General features: G+C 32.4%; 1 protein-coding gene across 1 annotated transcript in view; it reads right to left on the bottom strand.

The window, feature by feature from the left end:
- The window catches only part of LOC111713500 (mucin-5AC), a 52,877-nt gene that overhangs the window by 34,757 nt on the left and 5,765 nt on the right, over window positions 1–12,355 (bottom strand). The window contains exons 3-9 of the mRNA XM_023488368.1: window positions 10,087–12,127; window positions 8,455–8,859; window positions 7,637–7,746; window positions 4,142–4,256; window positions 3,790–3,878; window positions 1,147–1,185; window positions 150–191 (exon numbers count right to left, since the gene is read on the bottom strand). Coding sequence (XP_023344136.1) covers window positions 150–191; window positions 1,147–1,185; window positions 3,790–3,878; window positions 4,142–4,256; window positions 7,637–7,746; window positions 8,455–8,859; window positions 10,087–12,127 — 2,841 coding nt within the window. The remainder of the gene's footprint in view (window positions 1–149; window positions 192–1,146; window positions 1,186–3,789; window positions 3,879–4,141; window positions 4,257–7,636; window positions 7,747–8,454; window positions 8,860–10,086; window positions 12,128–12,355) is intronic.

Below are 12,355 nucleotides of genomic sequence, written 5' to 3'. Positions count from 1 at the left end.
GGAGGAAGTACAATATAGGACTGAAGGGTGCTACTCATGGAGGAAGTATTATCAGGAGTGGAGATTACTATTCATGAAGGAATTATATTCAGAAGTGGAGGTTATTCATTTTATTTTTACTTTTGATTATTTTCTCCCTTTTTTGCTACCTTATATTCAGTATCCTCACTAGTAGTCGCATTAATTTCTTCCTGAAAATATATTAAAACATCTATTGCCAGAAATGAAATAGAAATGTATGTCATTCTTAATTAAGATTACAAAATATATTTATTATAGTGATTACAAAATATATTTATTATATTGATTACAAAATATATTTAATATAGTGATTACAAAGTATATTTATTATAGTGATTACAAAATATATTTATTATAGTGATTACAAAATATGTTTAATATATTGATTACAAAATCTATTTATTATAGTGATTACAAAATATATTTATTATAGTGATTACAAAATATATTTAACATAGTGATTACAAAATATACTTAATATAGTGATTACAAAATATATCTATTATAGTGATTACAAAATATATTTAATATAGTGATTACAAAAAAGGATTTAAAGAATCGGAGTTAAAAACATAATCGTAATGGTGATTGACTTGGCTATTTCTTTCAATTTTGTTTTAACATACAGCGAGAATCAGAAGACTGTGGAATAGGAATCTATAACTTTTCGACTCAAGTAATGTTTTCACAACAGGGTGTCCGACGAAACATGACAGTTGGTGAATAGTTTTAAATGTCTTCTTCCATAATTAGTTAAGTTCTTTATTACAAAAGAGAATAGTAAGAAATATTATAAAGCAGTAATGTTATAGTAAAATAGGTTTTAAATAAAAATATATTTGAGTAAAAGATTTTGTTAACAAAATAAACTGCAAAAAGTCTTTAATTTCTAATTTAATATACGGAGGAAGACATTTAAAGCCATTCACCAACTGTCATGTTTCGTGGGACACCCTGTTGTTGAAATGAAACACAGCAATTGCACAGTCTACATTTCACAAAAAATAAAACTATTTGCTTTGTAACAACATAGAATAAAAAAAAAGATTGCTGTAATGTCCTATATCCACAAGAAATGTCTTTTACTTCATATTTCTTAGATTCTTTTAATTATCTTCTTGCTACCTGCGTCATTGTCTGCATTAATGTCTTGTATTCAGAATCCTGTTTAACAATTTAAGTTTTATTTTTTTTTCAAATTGTCTGTCTGAAATATAACATTTTTAAATTGTCTGACAAAAACATTAATATGTTAGCAAAAATAAGGAAAATGTCGTCCTAAAATGGGGTCCCAACTTTAACCGATGCAAATTATATTTCAAAATTGTATTCTAGACTTGCTTTTATCAAAAAAGAAAAACTTTTCTCTGAGCTGGGAACTTTAGAATGGATAAATTTTAATCCCGACTGCTTAATCCGAATATCCACTGTGGAAACTTTTAAGTTTAGCCCTTAATCCACTCTTTTTCTCTCTCTTTGGATGAGAGTGCAGGAATATAGTTTGTAAATTGTATGGACCAATGACAGTTGTGAAAATAAATTCTATCCAATAAGAGACCACTGTAATTTCTAACAAATAAAGAATTTGTTGTTGGCCATTTTGTAAATTAATTGGTGAAGAAAAATTTGTATTAATACGTTAGAGATTTTTAAAACTAATTTAACTAATGTAAATATTAAAAAAATAAATGGGTGAGATTTTAAGTGAAGGCCCTTCCAGTCAAGGAAACGAATAAATCTGGTGTTCCTAGAATTAAATTTGTTGATCTAAATATTTAATCTCAAAACTAACATAATCTCGAGATTATGTTAGTCTCGAGATTAGCAAAAAGAGATGATTAAGCATTAATCCTGATATCCACCATTCTATAGTTTCCAGCTCAGATTAAAGATTTTTAAAAACGGAAAACGATTCTTTATCGTTTTGAAAAATCGTTTTGTTTAATATCTTTAATCATAATAAAACTTTGAATGTTTTAAAAACAAGCCTCAAAAAGATGCCCATCATTAGTCCCAACATTTTTGATTCGAACCAAAGAAACAAATTGGAAAATTATTAAATATGAACATTGCTCACTTGAGAAATAAATGGACACTTTAAAATACATAAACAATCCCTTTCATGCTTTTAATTTAAAACTTTTTTTTCTGAGAAGACTTTTAGGTAATATCCAATGTGAATCTCGATTTTAAAGTGTGATGAGCGCAATGACAAGTGAATGACTCTTTGCTCTGCAAGTTGTCAATTTTAAGAATACACAAAAGTGCTTTTCATGGTTTTTAAAAAGAATTTCTTCTGAGTTGTTCTCTTCTATTCGAGAATTCCATTAAAGTACAGTGGTAGGCGAATATATCAATACAAGAAGACGACTTTTTGTTTCAGATTTGATTTAAATCAAGCTGCTAAACAGCATGTATTCACATACACATAGAAGTCAAGAGAATTTTTCAATTAAAAAGCTTTAAATTAATAGTAAGTAATTATCAAAACTTAAATAAAAAAGTCGTCTTCATTGTGTTGATTTAATCGCTTACCCCCGTAAACAATTGTTAAATTCTAAGAAAATACTTGGTTTAACAAAATTTGAATTCTGTGAATAATGTTTTTGCGAGTCATGATATTATATTATGCCAGCAACATGGTTGCGTGACTAAATTCAGTTTAAGTAATTGTTAAAATAAATAAATAGAATTACAAGATTAATTTAGCATTATTACTTTATCAAAACTTTATTGTTGAGCTGATGAAATCTGTTTTGCTAAAAAATACTAATTTTCAGGAACTTTTCATTCACAGATTGGAATGTCTGATTCACAACGGTACAAATAAAAGCTTTGTCTGCAGTTCTCTTCTAGAAAACTGATTAGTTTTAATAGTGGTTTCTCTGCTGGAGCTCCAGAGGAGGGAAATTACCAAAATTCAAGTTGGGAAAACGACGATATCTTCCCGAATATTGATCAGATAAAGGTTTTCAGGGTACGGTTGTAAATCGGGCATTTTAATGGAGGGTCAGTTAAAATGTGATTGACAGTCCCTTTAAAGGGAATGTCGACGTAATTATTAATGACTCTCTTTCAACATGGAGCTGAAACCGAGATCAAAATATAAAACAAATTATCCTTGAAATCTGTTAACCCGGACAAAAAACTAACTCACAAGATTTTAAAAAGTTTATAAATTTTTATAATTTTCAAAAAATGATTTGAGGTATTTATTTAATTGTTAGCCCAATTTTACAAATACGATTCTTGAAAATGTTATCATTAAAAAACTCCAGTCACGGAATCTCCAAAATGTGGTCTTCTGTTTAAATGCTTTCCAATTACCCGAGATTACACAGGGTGTTCCAATAAACGTGGGAATTCAGTGACGAATTCGATCGTATTTTTAAATAATTCTTTATTTTAATATAGTGATACCTACTGAGAAAGTTGTAATCTGTAAGAGTTTCGTCTGCTACGTTTACAATTTCTTTGTTTATGTTTTGACTGCATACAGTTGTACTTAGTAAAACAAGAAAATTGCAGTATGCAATCAGAGTAAACTTGTCCATCTTCACTGTTCATCAGACATTATAGACACATTTTTACAGTCTTTCACACTTTTCATAAAATAAACTCTAGCAAACATAACAATTTTATGGCTTTTGAAATCAGGTATTGCAATGCTAATTCATAACAATGACGATATCGAATTCGTCAATGAATTCCCATGTTTTTTGGGACACCCTGGATATAAATATAAATATGATTAAAAATAAAACTGTCCTGGAGCTGTTGATGATTATTAAAAGCACAGCAGAATCCGGAATCCGTAGCAACTTTTCGGAACATTTTCCGACAATCCCCTTCAATACCTAGATTAGATTTAAGAGAACCCGGAATCCGTAGCAACTTTTCAGAACATTTTCCGACAATCTCCTTCAATACCTAGATTAGATTTAAGAGAACCCGGAATCCGTAGCAACTTTTCGGAACATTTTCCGACAATCCCCTTCAATACTTAGGGTAGATAATAGAAAAAAGGTAGATTCCTTTACCTTGATATGTTCAAGATTTGAGTAGATACCCCATGGATTACCTTGATATGTGCAGGATTTGAGAAGATACCCTGGATTACCTTGATATGTGCAGGATTTAAGTAGATACCCCTGAGTAATATTTTCTGTACGAAAACAGGGTAGGCTTGAGAACCAGAGAATCTTAAACATTTCAGCAAATGTCTCGGCAACAGCCTAAAAGTTGCAAAGTTTGTTTTTATTAATCTAATAAACGAAAACAAATCAGAATCTGAAATTTTTTAAGTCTTAACAGAATGATTTTGTCTCCGCCCGGTCAAAATTTACTAAACTTTACCTTCAAAAAATTAATTTGAAAGACATTTTTAGATTTCCACAAATTTCAAAGTTTCAAACTATTGAAAACATTTAAAAAACGAAAATGATTACCTGAAAAAGCATATTATTAAATGTACAGGGTTACCCACAAAGGATGAAACTTTAATCAAGACCAAAAAATCTTAAACTCTTTGATATTTTGAAGGTGAATTTGGCATTAACCCATTAAAATTAGAATTCTTAAACCAGATTAAAATCATTCCCGTGGTTCTAGCAAGTACTCCAATCAAATATGAGGCATATATCGGTCCCGGGGTTCATGAGTTATGATCGGAAAAACAAACAGAAAAATAAACAGAGATTACTACTCAGTATACACTTGCTGAATTGCCCAGCGTTGCCCGTTGAATTTTAAAAACACTTTCGAAAAAATTTGGCTAGCTACAGCTAACATATAAATGTAAAGCGAGCCTTATTAGATAAATATACATGTAAATAGAGTAACAATTGTTTACGCTTGATAAGAAACCTGATTTCTGTACAGTGGTCTCATAAATTTCATCCTTTGAGGATAATACCCCTGTATTAAGTTAAAAATTATTACAGGGGTGTTTATTTTCCTTTTGAAAATAATTTTTTTCATTTGAAGAATTTGAGAAAATAAAAACAGTTTTGGATATAACGTATGAAAAAGAATGAAAATACTTAAATTTTAAGTCCAATTTTTCACTTTTGTGTTTCAATGGCTGAATTTAAGAAAATATATAAATTTTTGGATATAAAGTATGAAAAAGGATGAAAGTATTTAAATTTCGAGTCCAATTTTTCATAACTAAATAAATAATATTTTTTCATATTTCCTCCATATCTTAATAAATAATTTTTTCCCACAAAAAATATACACCCCTGTATTTCTAGTGTATACTAAAATTAAGATCGACATTTTATTCAGTTCAATTCCCCGGATATAATGAATTCTTTGAACATGAGACTGAAAGGGAAATGAAGGGAAGCAAAATATGAAGTTTAGAAATATTTTAGATTTTTCAAATAAATCTAGTTCAAAATTACATTCTGATACATATATCATAGGAAATATATATTTTTATTCCAGAATTTAAGATTATACAAAAAGATTAAAAAGTGCATTTAAGATTATACAGATTTAAGATTATAAAGGGCATTTAAGATTATACAGATTTAAGATTATACAGATTTAAGATTATACAGATTTAAGATTATACAGATTTAAGATTATACAGATTTAAGATTATAAAGATTTAAGATTATATAGATTTAAGATTATACAGATTTAAGATTTTACCGATTTAAGATTATAAAGGGCATTTAAGATTATAAAGATGATAATTTACACAAATAAAGAGAACGATTGAAAATAATTAAAGATTTAAAAAAAAAGTTGATTTGAAAAACTGGGAAAAAGAAAAATTCGCGAAAAAGTCTGTCTACATACACGTTTTATAAAATATGGATTGAAAAAAAAATTTGAGATATGAATATTTTGTTTTAAACTTTGACCTTCCATAAACCTTTTGTCCGATCGGTTCAGTCGATTATTGGATAAAAACATATACAGAAACCAAAACAGACAGAAAGACAACCATCTACAAGCATGACACCCCCTGGGAATATTCTCAAAAATTAAAAAAGGGAATATTCTCAAAACTAAAAAAGGGAATATTCTCAAAAATTAAAAAAGGGAATATTCTCAAAAACTAAAAAAAGGAATATTCTCAAAAATTAAAAAAGGGAATATTCTCAAAAACTAAAAAAGGGGTAAAGGTTGAACTAAAACTAACTTTGGTAAATTTTTAAAAAAATTTTTTTAATTAAGAAATGAAGATTTCATATTTTGAAAATATTTGAAAGTTTTAATAAGTTTTTTTTTGCAAAAGAAGACGATCAAGATGAATTTATGGTTACTTCTGCATGCTATGATTCAGTTAATGGTTATTTACAGTAGTTTAATTTTTGCAAAATCTCAACCATATATCAACTAAAATTTTGTCAATTGCTTCATAAAAACCAAAGCTAATAATAATTGTCAGAGCGTGCTAAAATGAACATGTAAAGGGCTACACAAAAACAAAAGTGAGTTAGAGCGGTAAAATCAAAGCCCAAGGTGTTGCCACACTTCCAACCAAGTCGACCCTGCATTCTAAACTGACGAGACTGTTTATAAGCAGGCTGAATTTATGTGTGCATTTTATATCATCCATCCAACACTCATGTAGACAAAGGGAGAAGGCCATTTCTGGTGCAACTTTGTGACCTTGTAGCTCTTCAAATTATGATTTTACCCTCAAGTTTTAGAAAAGCAAATCTATTTGGTTACCAATTATTTTTTCATCTAAAAAGCTCTTGTATAGGAGGAGGAATCATGATAGGAATCATTTTTCAACTGAACACACCCTTCAAGTTTAAAACCAAATATATAAGATTGACTTGACCAAGAATATCAATGCTTAGATTGATCCGATACTCATCAACAGCCTTTGCTCTATATATATAAATATAGTTAAATTGCTATATGCTTATCCTTTTATTGTTTAAAAGGCAAAATTTTATATTGAAAATTCTGAAAATTGTAAAAAAATTATTTTCGATGTTTATTAAAATATAATTGATGTTTTTTGAGATGAAAAAAATCTTTATAAAGTTCTAGAAATATCTAATTTTATTCACATTTCATGGAAACTATAGAAAGAACTACATGAATAAAAAGTTAAATTCTTTTTCGAATAGACTTCAGGTCTTTAAAGTTTTAAACTTGTTAAAGTAAAGTTTTAAACTTTATGTATAACATCTTTACTTTGTGTGATGTATTTTATCATTTTATGTTTTAAAACTAAATTTCAGAAAAAATTGAATTTTTATATGTATTCTTTTTAGTAATGTTACTTTCACTGAAACCATTTTTCCCTGCCGAGAGAGGAAAATATTTTCGCAGATTTTTCTCCTTTCATTCTTGGATTTACAAAATCGACATTTTTTAAACAAGAATTTTTAATTTGGGCCGTTTGGACATTTTTTTTTTAAACAAAAGAACAAAAATACATACAATCCAAATAACTCTAATTTTGAACCCCGATTGTGCAACCCAATGTAGACCTTAGATATTTCAAACTATGAATTCTGTTAGATCAAAAAGTTTAAGTTTAAACTATCAAAGGTTTACATAATGAGGTTGCAAAAATATATGAATTTTAGAATTTGAGTTTGAGGTAGAGATTCAATTGATTTAAGGAAAGGGATACCTGTGAATTGAAGTATTCAATAAGATCGGTCTCTTCAGTTTCTCTCAAAGATTCAACGTTTTGACCGTGTTTTTTTCCGTCAAGAAGCATTTCAAGAATACTGGCATGTTCTAAAGATTGATTATTATAAGCTTTCCTTATAAAAAAGCGGCAATAGGGTGTCTTTAATCTAACAAAATTAACAACGCCTTTCTTAACAAAGCCGCTGGGTCACTCTAACAACATTAAAACCGTATTTCCCAACCGAGCCGTTTGGCCACCTTAACATCAACATTACCACCGATTTACTAACCTATCCGTTTGGTCACCCTAACAACAACATTACCAACGTATTTCCTAAAAAAGCCGATGGGTCACCCTAACAACAACATTACAACCGTTTTTCCTAACAAAGCTGTTGGGTCACCCTAACATCAACATTACCACCGATTTACTAACCTATCCGTTTGGTCACCCTAACAACAACATTACCAACGTATTTCCTAAAAAAGCCGTTGGGTCACCCTAACAACAACATTACAACCGTTTTCCTAACTATATACAAATGTGGCGAAAGATAATCGATGACTATAGGTTGTAATATCTGAATGATTTGTTTGAAATTAAATTGATTTTTTTACAGTCTAAGTAGTATGTTGCAATTTTTTCAATTTGTATGGCCGCTAAGTTATTCGGTATGAGACGTCTTTAACAATTTTCTCCTTATAGACGCAACAGATAGAAGTAAGATTATTAGCGATCAAAAGCGCTTTTTTATCGCATTAAGCCTATACCCCCTTTTATTTTTCGTGAACACTCCCTTTAATTTTAAAAAATACCTTGATTTATTTGAAATGGTTCCGTTGTAGGTGTATATTCTGTTGTAGTTGTATAATCTGTTGTTGTTGATGATTCTTCTGCTGTTGCAGTTGTTGTTTCAATCGATGGACCTGCAGTTGTTGATTCAGCTGTTGTCGTTGTAGCTGCTGCTGCAGTTGTTGCTTCTTGAGCTTCTGAGGTTGCTGCTAACATTGATGCTGCTGTAGATGCTGTTATATCTTGCACTGCTGTAGTTGTAATTGTTAGATCTTGTGCTGCTCTAGTTGTTGTTGCATCTTGCACTGCTGCAGTTGTTGCTGTTACTGTTTTTTCTGTTTCTGCTGTTGATAATGTTGTTGTTGTTGTTGTACCTGCTGTATTTTCTGATGGTGTGAGTGTGACTGTACCAAGACCAGGAAGAGACTCTGAAGTAAAAAATTGTATATTTTTAACATTTCTCTGTATCCCTTTATAACCTATTCTACCCTTCATCTCTCTTCTCTATATTACTTAAATACCCTACCCTACCATACACTTTATCTCTCTCCTCTATACTACTTAACTACCCTACAGTCTACCCTACCCTTCATCTCTCTCCTCTATATTACTTAACTACCCTACCCTACCATACACTTTATCTCTCTCCTCTATACTACTTAACTACCCTACCCTATCATACACTTTATCTCTCTCCTCTATACTACTTAACTACCCTACCCTACCATACACTTTATCTCTCTCCTCTATACTACTTATTACCCTACTCTACAGTCTACCCTACCCTTTATCTCTCTCCTCTATATTACTTAACTACCCTACCCTACCATACACTTTATCTCTCTGCTCTATACTACTTAATTACCCTACCCTACCATACACTTTATCTCTCTCCTCTATACTACTTAACTACCCTACCCTACCCTTCATCTCTCTCCTATATACTACTTGACTACCCTACCCTACCCTTCATCTCTCTCCTGTATACTACTTGCCTACCTTACCCTTCATCTCTCTCCTGTATACTACTTGACTACCTTACCCTTCATCTCTCTCCTGTATACTACTTGACTACCCTACCCTTCATCTCTCTCCTCTATACTACTTGACTACCCTACCCTTCATCTCTCTCCTCTTCACTACTTGACTACCCTACCCTTCATCTCTCTCCTCTATACTACTTGACTACCTTACCCTACCCTTCATCTCTCTTCTCTTCACTACTTGACTACACTATCCTACCCTACCCTACCAGACCCCGACCTACCCTACCCTATTCATGCAATCTCCATTCTCTTACCTTCACCCCTAACCCTCGCCTTCCTTAAATAAACCCTGGCCTCTCCTACTTTTTATATACAGACCTTGACCCATCCTAACCCATCGAAACCTTTAACATTAAGACATCGTCCCACTATAAAACACCAAACCCTGGCTTCTCCTACCTTTAATATACAGGCATTGCCCCACTCTAACCCTCCGAACCCTACCCTACCTTTAATATACAGACCGTGTGTTACCCTAACACACCGAACCCTACCCTACCTTTAATATACATATCTTGTCCTAACCTAACCCACCAAACCCGGGCCTACCCTACCTTTAATATACAGACCTTGTCCCACCCTATTCCACCAAACCCAGGCCTACCCTACCTGTTAAAAAAGAAATGATCGCATCTAAAGCTTCTCTCTTCCGACGGCCGAGAACTAGAGTTTCTGTTGTTGATTCTGTTATTGGTGTAGATGTGGTTGATACTGTTGTTGTTGATGTTGTTTTGGATGATGTTGTTGTAGGATACTGTGTATATGTTGTAGGATTCTGTGTTGATGTTGTAGAATCCCGTATTAATGTTGTAGGCTCCTGTGTTGATTTTGTAGGATCCTGTGTTGCTGTTGTAGGATTCTGTGTTGATTTTGTCGGATCCTGTGTTGAAGTTGTAGGATCCTGTGTTGATGTTGTAAGATCTTGTGTTGATGTTGTAGGATTCTGTGTAGATGTTGTAGGATCCTGTGTAGATGTTGTAGGATCCTGTGTTGATGTTGTAGGATCTTGTGTAGATGTTTTAGGATCCTGTGTTGATGTTGTAGGATCTTGTGTAGATGTTTTAGGATCCTGTGTTGATGTTGTAGCATCCTGTGTTGATGTTGTAGGATCCTGCGTTGATGTTGTAGTTGTAGGATCCTGTATTGATGTGGTAAGATCCTGTGTGGATGGTGTAGGATTCTGTGTAGATGTTGTAGTTGAAGGATCCTGTATTGATGTGGTAGGATCCTGTTTAGATGGTGTAGGATCCTGTGTAGATGTTGTAGGATCCTGTGTTGATGTGGTAGGATCCTGTGTAGATGGTGTAGGATCCTGTGTTGATGTTGTAGGATCCTGTGTTGTTTTTTTCTGATCGTGTGTGGATGTTTTAGGATCCTGTGTTGATGTTGATGTTGCTGGATCCTGTGTTGATGTTGTAGGATTTTGTGTTGATTTTGTAGGATCCTGTGTTGATGTTGATGTTGCAGGATCCTGTGTCGATGTTGTAGGATTCTGTGTAGATGTTGTAGGATTCTGTGTAGATGTTGTAGGATCCTGTGTTGATTTTGTAGGATCCTGTGTTGATGTTGATGTTGCAGGATCCTGTGTCGATGTTGTAGGATTTTGTGTTGATGTTGTAAGATTCTGTGTTGATTTTGTAGGATCCTTTGTTGATGTTGATGTTGCCGAATCCTGTGTCGATGTTGTAGGATTCTGTGTAGATGTTGTAGGATCCTGTGTAAATATTGTAGGATCCTGTGTTGATGTTTTAGGATTCTGTGTAGATGTTGTAGGATCCTGTGTTGATGTTGTAGTATCCTGTGTTGATGTTGTAGGATCCTGTGTTGATGTGGTTGGATCCTGTCTGGATGTTGAAGGATCCTGTGTAGATGTTCCAAGATCCTGTGAAGATGTTGTAGGATTCTGTGTTGTTGTTGTAGGATCTTGCCTTGATGTTGTAAGATGCTGTGTTGATGTTGTAGAAGCTAGAATTGATGCTGTAGGATTCTGAGTTGATGATACTGTTGAAGTTGTAGGATTCTGTGTTGAGTAAAATGATGTTGTCAAATTTGAAGGAATGGTTGGACCACTTGTTGTTAAATCCAAAGCTGCTGTATTTTCTGTTGTTGTTGAGTTTAAAGAAATTGCTGTTGATTCAAATGCTCTTGTAGTTACGGATAAAAACTTGGTTGTTGTGGTTGCGCCAAATGTTGTTGCAATGATAGGGCTTGACGTAATTATTGCTGAAATTACTGTTGACGAAGGAAAAGTTGTTGTTGTTGTATTAGCGGATGTTGTTGCACTAACTGATGTTGTTGTTGTTACATCAACTGATATTGTTGTTGGATTAACTGATGTTGAGTTTTGATTTACAAAATCAGAAACAGATTTCAACGTAATTGCAGTTGTAATATTCTTGCTGGCCATGGAGAACAATACATCAAATGCAGAGACAGCACTGTCTTCTGTTATATTAAACTTACGTTTAAAATAACTATTCAAAGACTCTGTATAAGACACATTGTTCTTCTGTTCTTCAATCCAGATATTTACAAGACGGTTCATGTTGGCAGTCACAGCATCCATGTTCAGATTGCCAGTACAGATAGTTACTGAAGGAAAACTTAGATCTTCCACTATAGCTGATGTATTTTGAAGGGATATCAATACCTAAATATAAATATAAACGTATTCAGTCAAAACCATTTCGTTCTTTGGAAATAAAAAAATGTTTGAATTGTACTTTCTCCCCTCTATATTTGGAAGTTAACCAGATATCCCGCACACTTAACCTTGAATCTATAAACTGTACAACGCAACCATACATTAGGTATCCAGCACACTTACCGTTGAAACTTAAAATTGTACAACACAACCGTACATTAGATATCCCGCACA

The sequence above is a fragment of the Eurytemora carolleeae genome, unplaced genomic scaffold (genome assembly GCF_000591075.1).
Source record: "Eurytemora carolleeae unplaced genomic scaffold, Eaff_2.0 scaffold1421, whole genome shotgun sequence".
Classification (NCBI taxonomy): Eukaryota; Metazoa; Arthropoda; class Copepoda; order Calanoida; family Temoridae; genus Eurytemora; species Eurytemora carolleeae.
Note: the sequence above shows the minus strand (reverse complement) of the source record. Positions and strands in the feature narration are given on the sequence as shown.